General features: G+C 41.8%; 1 protein-coding gene across 2 annotated transcripts in view; it reads right to left on the bottom strand.

Moving 5' to 3' along the window:
* Positions 1 to 282: 282 nt before the first annotated feature.
* The window catches only part of LOC139751376 (techylectin-5B-like), a 94,433-nt gene continuing 76,227 nt past the window's right edge, over positions 283 to 18,488 (bottom strand). For both annotated transcript variants that reach the window (XM_071666745.1, XM_071666744.1), the window contains 2 exons: positions 12,797 to 12,909; positions 283 to 1,215 (listed from right to left, as the gene is read on the bottom strand). In XM_071666745.1, the coding sequence (XP_071522846.1) occupies positions 995 to 1,215; positions 12,797 to 12,909 (334 nt within the window). In that variant the 3' untranslated portion in view covers positions 283 to 994. The remainder of the gene's footprint in view (positions 1,216 to 12,796; positions 12,910 to 18,488) is intronic.

Raw genomic sequence — 18,488 nt, 5'->3', positions numbered from 1 at the left:
TACACACCATGTACGACCACATACCCATCATGTACGACAACATACACACCATATACGACCACATACATGCCATGTACGACCACATACACACCATGCACGATCACATACACACCATGTACGACCACATACACTCCATGTATGACCACATACACTACATGTGCGACCATATACACACCATGTACGACCACATACACACTCACTGTACATGTGATCCATGGTACATGGAGATATAACTTGATCATTTATCATCTTGATTATAACAGTAAATAAAACAAGTTGAAAAACAGCTCATTATTTTTATGTAGAATTTTGACACACAAACGTTATACAATTATACTCTTTGTAAATTGAAGAAAGTCACGACTACAATGAAAATTACACTTTGATGGACAGATGGGAAAAAAATTCTTAAATAGCTCAACTTTCAAAAAAGTTTCAGGTCTTGAAAAATATCATAAAAATAATATATCAATCACGAAGATAATACAGTACTCAAGTATGTTCTGTTAACGTATATCAAGTGCTATACAACTATACAGGATCTGTGGAAGTGCATATTGCTCATACAAGAAACAACAGTAATGCAAAATACAATTTTGATGGATAATGCAATAGACACATCTTCCTCCACATACTCGTCTTGCAATCACTTAGGTAGACAATAAAAGATAAAGTTCAGCCAAAAAAATTAGGAAATGAAAGCTTCATTATTACATTACTCACATTCCTAAAACCACAAACTTCAACAAATTATAGTACTTGAGTGACGCACTTTGCTGTAGCATTATTTTTCTATATGGATATTGTGATATATGATACAATAATGATTAAGCAGAAGGAACACTAAATGATAACTTGATATTTGTAAATACCAGAGATGGAAGTGTCTGATGAAAGATAAAGGCAACAGGATTAGGTGAACGAGTCGTCATCACTACTCACTAATGTAATTCACTGTACTTACTACGACATATTTATAAGATGAGGTCGGCTATTAGGCTTCACAATACCTAATTTGTTTTACCGAGTTCCTGAACTTTATCTCAACCCAACGAAGGCTGAAATAACCGTATGACACGCTGGGATCCCATCTGTACATGTTGAGCGAGTCGTCCCAATTGTCTGTGTGAGTAATAGGCCCGGTAGGGAAGGCATTACTGCAGCTGTCGTACCACCAGCCACCACCGCCAAAGTCTGCTGCACAATTAGCGGTATCTGGAGGATACATAATGCAATGAGGATTATAAACGTTGCACGGTAATCAATTTAAGTGTTAGAACACAATGCAATCATGAGTGAGTATGGTTGTCCAGCAGTCATGGGTTCCCAAGAGCCATTTCTTAAAGCACCCCTTACACTGAGGTGTTTCTCCCTCCCTCACCACACTGATCTATGATACTCAGGTCTCCTCTACTATCACAAGTAGTCCCCAGGGATAAAGGTGTCTGTCAGTGTTCAAATTCCTTTGTGTAGGTTTGTATCTTATGTACGTATCATACACATGCCACAAAGGCGGGAAGAACATAATGAGTTTTTAAACCTAAACCATGTAAGGAACTTATCTCTTGAAAATGAAGTTATAAACCCAGTTGTGAAGGGGTCATGTTTTGCCAATGATAACATCCCATCAAACTATAAAACGAAAAAAGTTCCCCCAGACTTTCCACCATGACCTTGCTGATGTGACCTTAATTCGGAGTTCAGTCTCTGAACTTTTATTTGTGAGGCTGTCTTAAAGGGCATCAGGGATCACGAAGAATGTCGTTTCAGGAGCGAATCGAGCGGTTTTTTATTTCCCCTGAGTAAATTTAGCGGACAGCGTCCCAACGGTCTTGTAAATGATTCGATGGGTCGAGAGAATGGAATAGTCTGCAAATGAATGGACGGAGAGGATGCACACTGCCGTAAGTAATTGGGAGGTGGAGATGGTACAACCGATGTATGCATGACTGGGCAGGTGGGAGGGTGTACCATTCTCATACATAAAGTAATGGGTTCATCCGGTGCAGTAATTGTTAAGGCGGGTGGAAGATATGGAAAACATTTTTCAATAAATCCGTAAGTGTAGAGAATGACTAGTCATCTCTTGTACAAACATTCTGTCGTGTTGATGAATGAAACCTGTGGTGATATACGGCAAATGTTATGATGAATGGGTAATACTACTGAAGGTTACGTCTCTTGTCAGAGTTGAGGTGCACTGGATAACCTAGCGATAAGCGTGATGACGTTAAGATGTCCCTATAGTCATAAGTCCCCACGGAAATATATATGACAAAAAAGGAATCCATTTTATGGTCTTAGCAGGAACTATCAATGGTTTTTGATGGTGAGCTTTGATGGTAACTTTCGTTGTGGTGCTGGTAAGAGCTCTGATGAAAATCGGAATAATAATAGTGATAACTTGATCATTAGAATGATGTCCTTAAATATGAAGACTGGAGGTCTTAGGAATAATCTGGCATAGACGTACGTGGTATCGGAGGAGGGACCTGTCGCATTCAAACTAGAGAGAAAATATACCATTGCCTCGACTCGCATCTCACTCAATGAAGTCACTACAAATTTATTTGTGGGACAACCGTACTAAAGGCCTTGAGAACCTCCAGGTTGCCTGCTGTTGTCCCTCCGTTCTGACGCGTTTTCTTAATCCAGAGACGAGGCGGGATGAGCACTCGAGGGACGGAGGAGCGCACACTTACCTCCCTCACTGAGTTATGCTCACGCGAGAGGCAAGCAATCACTCCGGGCCGTCCCAATCAAAACTGATGTGTGGCGGCAACCTCTCGTCGTCTTCCATGGTTCTTGACCAAAAGTACCCCAAATAATGTTCTATATTTCTTTTCCTTCTTCAGTTATAATGATACTCTAACTGTCTTTCTTAATAACAACTCCTCCAGAGTTCCCTTTTTTCGTCCCTTTTCACTCCATCTTGAGCGACTCTTGATATCACCTCACCTCTTAACGTATATCCATTCCCTATAATCTCTTTCCTTACAGTCTAAAAACCATCTCTCTCTCTCTCTCTCTCTCTCTCTCTCTCTCTCTCTCTCTCTCTCTCTCTCTCTCTCTCTCTCTCTCTCTCTCCGGACACAAACGAGCGTATGGAATTTCGACCGTGATTGCTCACCTGTTTCACTTCTTGTTCGAAACTAAAAACTTTCCTTTCCTATTAGAAACGTGCACTGGTGCAATCTGTCCCAAAGTGGGTGAACGTTCTTCATCAACCCAGCCATCTACTGACGTCTGCTACTTCGAAGGTTTACGTGTCTCATTATCTCCAGCTTCCTTACCTGTCTGGAGTCTCAAGAAACTTTTCTTATTCTCATCATGGGTTTTGCAAGGTGAAACCTTTCAGTGATGTTTATCCTTTCTCACAGTACTCGCGTCTAGTTATCATCTGTGACAGACTGGAGAAACGTATCTCGCGGCCGTTGATGCATCAGAACCTTTGCAGTAGGTTTAGCAGGAGGATTGAATCTCAAAACTCACCGCTTCTGCCTCCGCCACTCCAAGCTTCCTCTCTGGACAGCTTATTTCCCAGGGCGTTGACGAATCAATCTTTCTCTCTTCTCCTATTCGAGTCGGTGTTCCTCAAGGCTTTCTTTCGTCTCCAGTGCTCTTACTCCTACTTATCAACAACCGTCTTGCTTCAACAGGTAAAGAAATTCCTCTTACCCTGACGTACCACTTGGAGAAAACTTCTTGACGTTTGCACAGTAGATGAAACATGGAATAATTCTAAAAACACACAACTCGAGACTGAAAATAAACATATTCCACGAATTACGACGACAACTTGCAATATCTCAAAACTATCATGGATGAATAAGAAAGAGAATAGAAGGACTGACTTGCCAAAAGAAAACATGAGAAATTCAAATCAATGGGAACCGATGAAAATCACCAGAAATTAATCAAAATCCAAAGAAAGAGTAAGGTCATAAGACAGAGTAAACGCGAGGAAGAAAAGGGAATATCCTTCAAAGTTAAGAATAATCCTAAGGAATTCTTCAAATATATAAGACAAAGGAAGACAGTAAAAGTAGGAACTGGATCATTAGGAAACGGACATGATACACTTATTACTGACAACAAGGAAATAGCTACCATACTAAATTATTCTTTTAACTACGTGTTCACAATTGAGGAAACATCTCGAATACCACAACCAATGAAAATGTTTCATGGATCTGATGAAGGAGAGTTGAAGGTTAGAAAAACATAGAGCTCTGAAGTACTTTAATACCTGGACCAACTAAATCCTAACAAATCCAACGACCCAGATAACTTAGCTCCAAGATTTTAAAAGGTCAGGAGACAGCTGATATAACCCATAACAAAAATATTCAACAAATCTCTACCGGATGACTAGAAACTAGCAAATGTTACTCCTATATATGAAAAAGGAGACAAAATGCGCTCCTTGAACTATCGCCCAATTAGCCTTACGTCAGTGATGGGTAAACCGATGGAAAAAATAATACGAGATAAAATTGTCACGTTTCTAGATCACAATTCATATCAGACAACCAACACGGTTTCCGCTATAGAAGATCCTGCCTGACGAATTTGGAGGAATTTTTTGTTATTTGTCAGAACTGGGACGAAAAATTACTTTTTGATGTATATCTAGATTTCCAAAAGACTTTCGATAAAGTACCTCACAAGAGACTTTTACATAAAGCACATGGAATCGGTGAAGAATTCTGTACATGGATCAGAGAGTGGCTTACTGGATGAAAGCAGCATGTAGTACTGAACGTTGAAGCCTCAGATTGGCTAGACGTAACGAGTGGTGTGACACAGGGGTCGGTCCTAGGCCCAATTATTTTCATAATATACATTAATGACCTAGAACTCGGTCTCATATCTAAGATCTAAAGTTTGCTGACGATACTAAACTAGGAGGTAGAGCTGTAAACAGGTGAGACTGCGAAATATTCATAGAGATCTTAACTTAGAGTCTTAACAAGAGAACAAATGGGAACGTCGGTGAAGGTGGCTAATGGGGAGGCAATAACAAGTAGTGGTGATGTGAAGAGATGGAATGAGTATTTTGAAGGTTTGTTGAATGTGTTTGATAATAGATGGCAGATATAGGGTGCTTTGGTCGAGGTTGTGTGCGAAGTGAGAGGATTAGGGAGAATGATTTGGTAAACAGAGGAGAAGTAGTGAAAGCGTTGTGGAAAACGAAAGCCGGCAAGGCGGCGGGTTTGGATGGTATTGCAGTGGAATTTATCAAAAAAAAAAAAAAGGGTGACTGTGTTGTTGACTGGTTGGTAAGGATTTTCAGTGTATGCATGGTTCATGGTGAAGTAACTGAGGATTGGCGGAATGCATGCATAGTTCCATTGTACAAAGGCAAAGGGGATAAAGGCGAGTGCTCGAATTACAGAGGTATACGTTTGTTGAGTATTCCTGGGAAATTATATAGGAGGGTATTTATTGAGAGGGTGAAGGTATGTATTGAGCATCAGATTTGGGAAGAGCATTGTGGTTTCAGAAGTGGTAGAGGATGTGTTGTTCAGGTGTTTTCTTGGAAGAATGTATGTGAGAAATACTTAGAAAAACAGACGGATTTGTATGTAGCATTTATGGATCTGGAGGAGGAATATGATAGGATCGGTAGAGATGGTTTGTGGAAGGTATAAAGAGTATATGGTGTGGGAGGTAATTTGCTAGAAGCAGTGAGAAGCTTTTACCAATGATGTAAGGCATGTGTACGAGTAGGAAGAGAGGAAAGTGATTGGGTCCCAGTGAATGTCGGTTTGTGGTAGGGGTGCGCGATGTCTCCATTTTGTTTGATTTGTTTATGGATGGGGATGGTTAGGGAGGGGAATGCAAGAGTTTTGGAAATAGGGGCAAGTATACAGTCTGTTGTGGATGAGGGGGCTTGGAAAGTGAGTCAGTTGTTGTTCGCTGATGATACAGCGCTAGTGGCTGATTCTTGTGAGAAACTACAGATGTTGGTGACTGAGTTTGGTAAAGTGTGTAAAAGAAGAAAGCTGAGAGGAAATGTGAATAAGAGCAAGGTTATTAGGCTCAGTAGGAATGAGGGACAAGTTAATTGGGAGGTAAGTTTGAATGGAGAAAAACTGGAGGAAGGGAAGTGTTTTAGATATCTGAGAGTGGATTTAGCAGCGGACGGAACCATGAAAGCAGAAGTGAGTCACAGGATAGGGAAGGGGGCGAAGGTTCTAGGAGCGTTGAAGAATGTGAGGAAGGCGAGAACGTTATCTCGGAGAGCAAAAATGGTTAAGTTTGAAGGAATAGTGGTTCCAAAATGTTATATGGTTGCGAGGCATGGGCTATACATAGGGTTGTGCGGAGGAGGGTGGATGAGTTGGAAATGAAATGTTTGAGGACAATATGTGGTGTGAGGTGGTTTGATCGAGTAAGCAATGAAAGGGTTAGAGAGATGTGTGGTAATGTAAAGAATGTGGTTGAGAGAGCAAAAGAGGGTGTGTTGAAATAGTTTGGTCGCATGGAGAGAATGAGGGAGGAAAGATTGACAAAGAGGATATATGTGTCAGAGGTGGAGGGAACGAGAAGTGGGAGACCAAATTGGAGGTGGGAGGATGAAGTGAAAAAGATTTTGAGTGATCGGGGCCTGAACATACAGGAGGATGAAAGGCATGCAAGGAATAGAGTGAACTGGAACGATGTGGTATACCGGGGTCGACGTGCTGTCAATGGATTGAACCAGGACATGTGAAGCGTCTGGGGAAAACCATGGAAAGTTTTGTGGGGCCTGGATGTGGAAAGTGAGCTGTGGTTTCGGTGCATTACACATGGCAGATAGAGATTGAGTGTGAACGAATGTGGCCTTTGTTGTCTGTTTTCCTGACGCTGCCTTGCTGAAGCAGGGGTTAGTGATGCTGTTTTCTGTGAAGCGGGGTAGCGCCAGAGTGGATAAAGGAAAGCAAATATGAATATGTACATGTGTATGTTTGTATATGTCTGTGTATGTGTATGTATAAGTACGTATATGTATATATGTTGATATACATATATATATATATATATATATATATATATATATATATATATATATATATATATATATATATATATATATATATATATATATTCATACTATTCTCCATTTCCCGCATTAGCGAGGTAGCGTTAAGAACAGAGGACTGGGCCTTAGAGGGAATATCCTCACCTGGCCCCCTTCTCTGTTCCTTTTTTTGGAAAAAAAAAAAAAAAACCGAGAGGGGAGGATTTCCAGCCCTCGCTCCCTTCCCTTTTAGTCGCCTTCTACGACACGTAGGGAATACGTGGGAAGTATTCTTTCTCCCCTACACCCAGGGATAATATATATATATATATATATATATATATATATATATATATATATATATATATATATATATTATCCCTGGGGATAGGGGATTAAGAATACTTCCCACGTATTCCCTGCGTGTCGTAGAAGGCGACTAAAAGGGGAGGGAGTGGGGGGCTGGAAATCCTCCCCTCTCGTTTTTTTTTTTTTTTAATTTTCCAAAAGAAGGAACAGAGGGGGCCAGGTGAGGATATTCCAAAAAAGGCCCAGTCCTCTGTTCTTAACGCTACCTCGCTAATGCGGGAAATGGCGAATAGTTTAAAAGAAAGAAAAAGATATATATATATATATATATATATATATATATATATATATATATATATATATATATATATATATATATTGGAAAGGATCACAATTTTGCGCGTGATCAAGATATCCCGTGGGCTCATAGGAATATGTTTATATATATATTTTTTTTTTTTTTGCTTTGTCGCTGTCTCCCGCGTTTGCGAGGTAGCGCAAGGAAACAGACGAAAGAAATGGCCCAACCCACCCCCATACACATGTATATACATACGTCCACACACGCAAATATACATACCTACACAACTTTCCATGGTTTACCCCAGACGCTTCACATGCCTTGATTCAATCCACTGACAGCACGTCAACCCCGGTATACCACATCGCTCCAATTCACTCTATTCCTTGCCCTCCTTTCACCCTCCTGCATGTTCAGGCCCCGATCACACAAAATCTTTTTCACTCCATCCTTCCACCTCCAATTTGGTCTCCCTCTTCTCCTCGTTCCCTCCACCTCCGACACATACATCCTCTTGGTCAATCTTTCCTCACTCATTCTCTCCATGTGCCCAAACCATTTCAAAACACCCTCTTCTGCTCTCTCAACCACGCTCTTTTTATTTCCACACATCTCTTTTACCCTTACGTTACTTACTCGATGAAATCACCTCACACCACACATTGTCCTCAAACATCTCATTTCCAGCACATCCATCCTCCTGCGCACGACTCTATCCATAGCCCACGCCTCGCAACCATACAACATTGTTGGAACCACTATTCCTTCAAACATACCCATTTTTGCTTTCCGAGATAATGTTCTCGACTTCCACACATTCTTCAAGGCTCCCAGAATTTTCGCCCCCTCCCCCACCCTATGATCCACTTCCGCTTCCATGGTTCCATCCGCTGCCAGATCCACTCCCAGATATCTAAAACACTTCACTTCCTCCAGTTTTTCTCCATTCAAACTCATTTCCCAATTGACTTGACCCTCAACCCTACTGTACCTAATAACCTTGCTCTTATCCACATTTATATATATATATAAACATATTTTTTTTTCATACTATTCGCCATTTCCCGCGTTAACGAGGTAGTGTTAAGAACAGAGGACTGAGCCTTTGAGGGAATATCCTCACTTGGTCCCCTTCTCTGTTCCTTCTTTTGGAAAATTGAAAACGAGAGGGGAGGATTTCCAGCCCCCTGCTCCCTTCCCTTTTAGTCGCCTTCTACGACACGTAGGGAATACGTGGGAAGTATTCTTTATCCCCTATCCCCAGGGATATATATCCCCAGGGGCAAGTATGAAGTCTGTTGGGGATGAGAGAGCTTGGGAAGTGAGTCACTTGTTGTTCGCTGATGATACAGCGCTGGTGGCTGATTCATGTGAGAAACTGCAGGAGCTGGTGACTGAGTTTGGTAAAGTGTGTGAAAGAAGAAAGTTAAGAGTAAATGTGAATAAGAGCAAGGTCATTAGGTACAGTAGGGTTGAGGGTCAAGTCAACTGGGAGGTAAGTTTGAATGGAGAAAAACTGGAGGAAGTAAAGTGTTTTAGATATCTGGGAGTGGATCTGGCAGCAGATGGAACCATGGAAGCGGAAGTGGATCATAGGGTGGGGGAGGGGGCGAAAATCCTGGGAGCCTTGAAGAATGTGTGGAAGTCGAGAACATTATCTCGGAAAGCAAAAATGGGTATGTTTGAAGGAATAGTGGTTCCAACAATGTTGTATGGTTGCGAGGCGTGGGCTATGGATAGAGTTGTGCGCAGGAGGGTGGATGTGCTGGAAATGAGATGTTTGAGGACAATGTGTGGTGTGAGGTAGTTTGATCGAGTAAGTAACGTAAGGGTAAGAGAGATGTGTGGAAATAAAAAGAGCGTGGTTGAGAGAGCAGAAGAGGGTGTTTTGAAATGGTTTGGGCACATGGAGAGAATGAGTGAGGAAAGATTGACCAAGAGGATATATGTGTCGGAGGTGGAGGGAACGAGGAGAAGTGGGAGACCAAATTGGAGGTGGAAGGATGGAGTGAAAAAGATTTTGTGTGATCGGGGCCTGAACATGCAGGAGGGTGAAAGGAGGGCAAGGAATAGAGTGAATTGGATCGATGTGGTATACCGGGGTTGACGTGCTGTCAGTGGATTGAATCAGGGCATGTGAAGCGTCTGGGGTAAACCATGGAAAGTTGTGTAGGTATGTATATTTGCGTGTGTGGACGTATGTATATACTTGTGTATGGGGGTGGGTTGGGCCATTTCTTTCGTCTGTTTCCTTGCGCTACCTCGCAAACGCGGGAGACAGCGACAAAGCAAAAAAAAAAAAAAAATATATATATATATATATATATATATATATATATATATATATATATAGTGAAAGAGAAAAGAGATGCGTTTGGACGATATTTGCAGGGAAGTACTGCAAATGAATGAGAAATGTATAAAAGAATGTGGTAAGCGGTCAAGAGAAAGGTGCAAGAGTTCAAAAAGACGCAAATGAGAGTTATGGTGAGAGAGTATCATTAAATTTTACGGAGAATGAAAAGATGTTTTGGAATAAGTTAAGTAACGTGAGTAACACAAGAGAACAAATGGGAACATCGGCGAAGGGAGCAAGTTCGGGAAGTGATAACAGATAGTTTTGGAGTGAGGAGATCAAGTGAATATTTTGAAGGATATTAATAAATGTGTTTGATGGTAGAGTGGTACATATAGAGAGTTCTGGTCGGTGTGGTGTACGAAATGAAATGGTCAGGGAGAATTATTTGGTGAAGAGAGAATAGGCAGTGAAAGCTTTGCAGAAGATGAAATCAAAAACAGGGTGACTGTGTTGTTGATTAGTTGGTAAGGATATTCAGTGAGGCGCGTGAAGATTGGCGGAATGCATGCATAGTGCCATAGTACAAAGGCAAAGGGGATAAAGGTGAGTGTTCCAACTATAGAGGTATAAGTTTGTTGAGTATTTCTGGGAAATTATATAGGAGGGTATTGATTGAGAGAGAGAAGGCATGTACCGAGTATCAGACTGGGGAAGAACAGTGTGGCTTCCGAAGTCGTAGAGGATGTGTAGATCAGGTATCTGCTTTGAAGAATTTATGTGAGAAATACATATAAAAACAAATGGATTTGTATGTAGCATTTATGGACATGGAGAAGGAATATGGTAGGGTTGATAAAGATACTTTGTGGGAGGTTTTAAGAGTATATGGTGTGGGAGTAAGTTGCTCGAAGCTGGAAAAAGGCTTTACCAAGGATGTAGGGCAGGTGTAAGAGTAGGAAGAAAGGAGAGTGATTGGTTCCCAGTGAATGTCAGTTTGCGGCAGGGGTGTGTGGTGTGTGGTTAGGGAGATAAATGCAAGTTTTGAACAGAAGGGCGAGTATGCAGTCTGTTGTGGATGAGGGGTCCTGGGAAGTGAGTCAGTTGTTATTTGCCGATGATACAGCTCTAGTGGATGATTCGTGTGAGAAACTGTAGAGATTGGTGGGTGAGTTTTGAAAAGTCTGTGAAAGGAGAAAGTTGAGAGTAAACGTGAACAAGAGCAAGGTTATCATGTTCAGCAGGGTCGAAGGACACGCTCATTGCAATGTGAGTTTGAATTGAGAAAAATTGGAGGAAGTGAAGTGCTTTAGATATCTAGGAGTGGACTTAGCAGCGGATGGAACCATGGAAGCGGAAGTGAGCCATGGGTTGGGGAAAGGGGCGAAGGTTCTGGGAGAGATGAAGTATGTGTGGAAAGAGAGAGAGCGTTATCTCGGAGAGCCAAAATGGGTATGTTTGAAGGATTAGTTGTTCCAACAATGTTATATGGTTGTGAGGCATGGGCTATAGATAGGGTTGAACGGAGGAGGGCGGATGTGTTGGAAATGAAATGTTTGAGGACAATATGTGGTGTGAGGTGTTTGATCGAGTAAGTAATGTAAGAGTAAGACAGATGAGTAGAAATAAAAAAGAAGGTATGGTTGAGGGAGCAGAAGAGGAAGTGTTGAAATGGTTTGGACATATGGAGAGAATGAGTGAGGAATTATTGACAAAGAGGATATATGTGTCAGAGGTGTATGGAGCAAGGAGAAGCGGGAGACCGAATCATAGTTGGAAGGATGGAGTGAAAAAGATTTAGAGCGATTGGGGCCTGAACATACAGGAAGGAGAGAGGCGTGCAAGGAATAGAGTGAAGTGGAACGATGTGTTATACCGAGGTCGACGTGCTGTTAATGGACTGAACCAGGGAATATGAAGCGTCTAGGGTAAACCATAGAAAGGCCTGTGGGGCCTGGATGTGGATAGAGAGCTGTGGTTTCGGTACATTATACATGACAGGTAGAGACAATGTGAACGATAGGGCCCTTTTGTCTGTATTCCAGGCGCTGCCTCGCTGAAGCAAGGGTGATGGTGCTGTTTTCCTGGGTGGCGGGGTAGCGACAGGGTGGATGAAGGCAAGTATGAATATGCACATATGTATGTATGTAATGTATGTGTATGTGTATGTATATGTATATATATGTGTGTATGTAGGCCTTTATACATATATATATATATATATATATATATATATATATATATATATATATATATATATATATATATATATATATATATATATATATATGAATATGAATGGATGGCCCATTATTCGTCTGTTTCCTGGCGCTACCTCGCTAACGCGGGAAACGGCGATTAAGTATAATGATTTGTAAGAGGCTGTAAGGATATGATCCCCGACATGTCAGAGAGAAGGGAGGCTGCTGCTGTTGAGTAACTGTCTCTCATGACCGGGTAAGGAGTTGCTCCGGCTTGGAGAAATATGTTTTGTGTGTCTTCGAATAACATTCCTCTCCAGTCCTACCACATTAGTCCATGAGGTGTCCTTCTCTCCCACTCTCACAAACAACCTCGTTATGACTCAGTGGTCTGTTACTGTCAGCCTTCAGTTGTAGTCAGGTGTACGAGTGAGACAAGCCGCTCTCCAGCTTCGAGACCTCATACGACGTCTTTCAATTCTGGAGTTTGCTGGACACAGAGGTAAAGTCGAGGGTGAGGTGGCGCTCCATGCATTGATTACCATAGTTTTACGTTCCTTGTTATCCAGTGAGTCACGGAGGTGAAGTGCTTGTGTTACCTCGGGATAGAGAGAACATTACCTCCACACAGCTGTTGAGAGAAAGGTAGATGTAGCCTAAGACGTTACCTCACTGGTTCTTACCTCTAGAATCGTTATCAACGTCGATTGTAGTGAAGGCGTTCCCATTACTGCGATATAGCGCGTCACCCATCGTACTGTCTGCGTCTCTAATACTTTCGATGTGCAGTTTATACCTGAGATGATAAAAAGAAAAATGAAAATTGATTTGCCGCAAAGCTTTCAGTACCTTTTCTCTCTTAACTAAACCATTCTCCCTGATCCTCTCATTTCGCACACCACCTTGACCAAAACACCCTACATCTGCTACTCTATCATAAAACACATTCGACAAACCTTCAAAATACTCACTCCATCTCCTCACTTCATCACTACCAGTTATCACTTCCCCCCTTGTCCCTTTCACCGATGTTTCCATTTGTTCCCTTGTCTTACGCACGTTATTTACCTCCTTCTAAAACATCTTATATTCCCCCTAAAGTTTAATAATACTCTCTCACCTCAACTCTCATTTGCCCTCATTTTCAACCCTTGCACCTTCCTCTTGACCTTCTGCCACTTTCTCGTATACATCTCTCAGCCATTTGCATCCTTCCTTGTAAGTATCGTCCAAACGCCCCTCTTTTCTCTTTCACTAACAACCTTTCTTCTTCATGCCACCACTCACTACTCTTTCTAATCTGCCCACCTCTCACCTTTCTCATGCCACAGGCATCTTTTGCACAAGTTATCACTGCTTTCCTGAATACATCCCATTTCTCAACCACTCCCCTCACGTCATTTTCTCTCACCTTTTTCCATTCTAAACTCAATTTCTCTTGGTACTTTATCACACAAGTCTCTTTTCCAAACTCACACACTCTCACCACTCTGTTCTCAACTTTTTCTCTTTCTTTTTTTTTTTTTGAAAACCTCTACCAACCTTCACCTTCGTCTCCATAAGATAATGATCACACATCCAACCAGCTGCCCCTCTCTGGACATTAAATCCTAAAGTCTCTCTTCTACACGCCTGTGTATTAACATGTAATCTAATAATGCCCTTTGACCATCTCTCCTACTCACATACGTAAACTTATGTATATCTCTCTTTTTAAACCAAGTATTTCCAGTAACCAGTCTATTTTCAGAATAAAACCCCACAAGCTCTTCACCATTTCCATTCACAACACTAAATACCCCATGTACACCAAGTGAGAGGGTCAGGGAGATTGGTTTCCTAAAGAGAGAAGAGGTGGTGAAAGCTTTGCGGAAGATGAAATCCTGCAAGGCGGCGGGTTTGGATGGTATTGCAGTGGAACGTATTAAAAAATGGGATGAATGTTTTGTTGATTGGTTGGTGAGGATATTCACTGTATGTATGGACCATGGCGAAGTTCCTGAGGATTGGCGGAATACATCCATAGTGCCACTGTACAAATGCAAAGGGGATAAACCTGAGGGTTCAAAACACAAAGGCATAAGTTTGTTGAGTATTCCTGGGAAATTCTAAAGGAGGGTATTGATTGAGAGGGTGAAGGCATGTACAGATCAAAAGATTGGGGAGGATCAGTGTGGTTTCAGAAGTGGTAGAGTATTTGTGGATCAGGTGTTTGCTTTGAAGAATGTTTTTCATTTTCTTTATTATACTTTGTCGCTATCTCCCGCGTTAGCGAGGTAGCGCAAGGGAACAGACGAAAGAATGGCCCAACCTACCCACATACACATGTATACACATACACGCCCACACGCGCACATATACATATATATACATCTCAGCGTATACATATATTTACACACACAGAAATATACATATATACACATGTACATAATTCGTACTGTCTGCCTTCATTCATCCCGTCGCCACCCCGCCACACATGAAATGACAACCCCCTCCCCCCGCATCTGCACGAGGTAGCACTAGGAAAAGACAACAAAGGCCACATTCGTTCACACTCAGTTTCTAGCTGTCATGTATAATGCACCGAAACCACAGCTCTCTTTCCACATCCAGGCCCCACGGAACTTTCCATGGTTTACCCGAGACGCTTCACACGCCCTGGTTCAATCCATTGGCAGCACGTCGACCCCGGTATATCACATTGTTCCAAGTCACTCTATTCCTTGCACATCTTTCACCCTCCTGCATGTTCAGACCCCGATCACTCAAAATCTTTTTCACTCCATCTTTCCACCTCCAATTTGGTCTCCCACTTCTTGTTCCCTCCACCTCTGACACATAAATCCTCTTTGTCAATCTTTCCTCACTCATTCTCTCCATGTGACCAAACATTTCAGAACACCCTCTAATGCTCTCTCAACCACTCTCTTTTTATTACAACACATCTCCCTTACCGTGTTATTACTTATTCGATCAAACCACCTCACACCACATATTGTCCTCAAATATCTCATTTCCAACGCATCCACCCTCCTCCGTACAACTCTATCTATAGCCCACGCCTCGCAACCATACAACATTGTTGAAGCCAATATTTCTTCAAACATAACCATTTTTGCTTCCCGAGATAATGTTCTCGACTTCCACACATTTTTCAACGCTCCCAGAACTTTCTCTCCTTCCCCAACGCTATGACTCACTTCCGCTTCCATGGTTTCATCCGCTGCCAAATCCACTCCCTCCAGTTTTTCTCCATTCAGACTTACCTCCCAATTGACTTGTCCCTCAACCCTACTGTACCTAATAACCTTGCTCTTATTCATATTTACTCTCACCTTTCTTCTTTCACACACTTTACCAAACTCAGTCACCAGCTTCTGCAGTTTCTCACCCGAATCAGCCACCAGCGCTGTATCATCAGCGAACAACAACTGACTCACTTCCCAAGCTCTCTCATCCACAACAGACTGCATACTTGCCCCTCTTTCCAAAACTCTTGCATTCACCTACCTAACAACCCCATCCATAAACAAATTGAACAACCATGGAGACATTACGCACCTCTGCCGCAAGCCGACATTCACTGAGAACCAATCACTCTCCTCTCTTCCTACTCGTACACATGCATTGCATCCTCGATAAAAACTTTTCACTTCTACCAACTTGCTTCCCACACCCTATATTCTGAATTCCTTCCACAGAGCATCTCTATCAACTCTATCATATGAATTCTCCAAATCCATAAATGCTACATACAAATCCATTTGCTTTTCTAAGCATTTCTCACATACATTCTTCAAAGCAAACACCTGATCCACACATCCTCTACCACTTCTGAAACCACACTGCTCTTTCCCAGTCTGATGCTCTGTACATGTCTTCACCCTCTCAATCAATACCCTCCCATATGAAGAATGTACGTGAGAAATACTTGGAAAAACAAAGTTGTATGTAGCACCTATGGATCTAAAGAAGGCGTGTGATAGGGTGGATAGAGATGCTTTGTGGAAGCTCTTAAGATTATATGGTGTGGGAGGTAAGTTGCTCGAAGCAATGAAAAGTTTTACCAAGGATGTCAGGCATGTCTACGAGTAAAAAGAGAGGAAAGTGATTGGTTCCCAGTTAATGTTGGGCTGCGGCAGGTGAGTGTAATGTCCCCATTGTTGTTTAATTTGTTTATGGATGGGTTTGTTAGCGAGGTGAATGCAAGAGTTTTGGAGAGAGGGGCAAGTATGCAGTCTGTTTAGGATGAAGGGTCCTGTGAAGCGAGTCAGTTGTTGTTTGCCGATGATGCAGCTCTAGTGGCTGATTCGTTTGAGTTACTGCAGAGTTGATGACTGAGTTTGGAAAAGTATGTGAAAGGAGAAAGTTGAGAGTAAACGTGAATAAGAGCAAGGTTATTAGGTTCAATAGGGTTGAGGGACAAGCTAATTGGAATGTAAGTTTGAATCGAGAAAAATTGGGGGAAGTGAAGTGCTTTAGAAATCTGGGAGTGGACTTAGCAGCGGATGGAACTATGGAAGCGGAAGTGAGTCACAGGTTGGGGAAGGGGCGAAGGGTCAGGGAGCGATAGAAAATGTGTGGAAGGAGAGAACGTTATCTCAGAGAGACAAAATGGGTATGTTTAAAGAAATAGTGGTTCCAACAATATTATATGGTTGCGAGACATGGGCTATAGATAGGGTTATACGGAGGAGGGTGGATGTGTTAGAAATGAAATGTTTGAAGACAATATGTGGTGTGAGGTGGTTTGATCAAGTAAGTAATGTAAGGGTAAGAGAGATGTGTGGAAATAAAAATATTGGTATGGTTAAGAGAGCAGAAGAGGGTGTGTTGAAATGGTTTGGACATATGGAGAGAATGAGTGAGGAAAGGTTGACAAAGAAGATATATGTCTCAGAGGTGGAGGGAACAAGAAGAAGCGAGAGACCAAACTTGAGTTGGAAGAGTGGGGTGAAAAAAATTTTGAGCGATTGGGGCCTGACCGTACAAAGCGGGGTGAGAGGCGAGCAAGGAATAGAATGAACCAGGGCATGTAAGGCGTTTCGGATAAACTATAGAAAGGTCTGTGGGGCCTGGATGTGGCTAAGGAGCTGTGGTTTCGGTGCATTATACATGACATCTTGAAACTCAGTATGAACGAATGTGGCCTTTTTTTTTCTCTTTCTCCTGGCGATGCCTCGCTGAACCGGGGGATACCGATGCTATTTCTTGTGAGGCGGCGTAGCAACAGGAATGGATGAAGGCAAGCAAGTATGAATATGTACATTTGTATGTATGTATACGTTTGCGTATGTGTATGTATATGTTGAATGTATATGTATGTATGTGTGCCCATTTGTGTGTTTATGTATATATACGTGTTTCTTGGAGCTAACTCGCTGACGCAGGAAACGGCGATTAAAGATGGAAAAAAGAATACATATATATATATATATATATATATATATATATATATATATATATATATATATATATATATATATATATATATATTTTTTTTTTTTTTTTTTTTTTTTTTTTTGCTTTGTCGCTGTCTCCCGCGTTTGCGAGGTAGCGCAAGGAAACAGACGAAAGAAATGGCCCAACCCACCCCCATACACATGTATATACATACGTCCACACACGCAAATATACATACCTACACAGCTTTCCATGGTTTACCCCAGACGCTTCACATGCCCTGATTCAATCCACTGACAGCACGTCAACCCCGGTATACCACATCGATCCAATTCACTCTATTCCTTGCCCTCCTTTCCCCCTCATGCATGTTCAGGCCCCGATCACACAAAATTTTTTTCACTACATCTATATATATATATATATATATATATATATATATATATATATAATTGCACGCATTCCGCCAATCCTCAGGCACCTCACCATGAGTCATACACACATTAAATAACCTTACCAACCAGTCAACAATACAGTCACACCCTTTTTTAATAAATTCCACTGCAATACCATCCAAACCTGCTGCCTTGCCGGCTTTCATCTTCCGCAAAGCTTTTACAACCTCTTCTCTGTTTACCAACTCATTTTCCCTAACCCTCGCACTTTGCACACCACCTCGACCAAAACACCCTATATCTGCCACTCTATCATCAAACACATTCAACAAACCTTCAAAATACTCACTCCATCTCCTTCTCACATCACCACTACTTGTTATCACCTCCCCATTTGCGCCCTTCACTGAAGTTCCCATTTGCTCCCTTGTCTTACGCACTTCATTTACCTCCTTCCAGAACATCTTTTTATTCTCCCTAAAATTTAATGATACTCTCTCACCCCAACTCTCATTTGCCCTTTTTTTACACCTCTTGCACCTTTCTCTTGACCTCCTGTCTCTTTCTTTTATACGTC

The sequence above is a fragment of the Panulirus ornatus genome, chromosome 11, assembly GCF_036320965.1.
Source record: "Panulirus ornatus isolate Po-2019 chromosome 11, ASM3632096v1, whole genome shotgun sequence".
In the NCBI taxonomy this organism is placed as follows: domain Eukaryota; kingdom Metazoa; phylum Arthropoda; class Malacostraca; order Decapoda; family Palinuridae; genus Panulirus; species Panulirus ornatus.
Note: the sequence above shows the minus strand (reverse complement) of the source record. Positions and strands in the feature narration are given on the sequence as shown.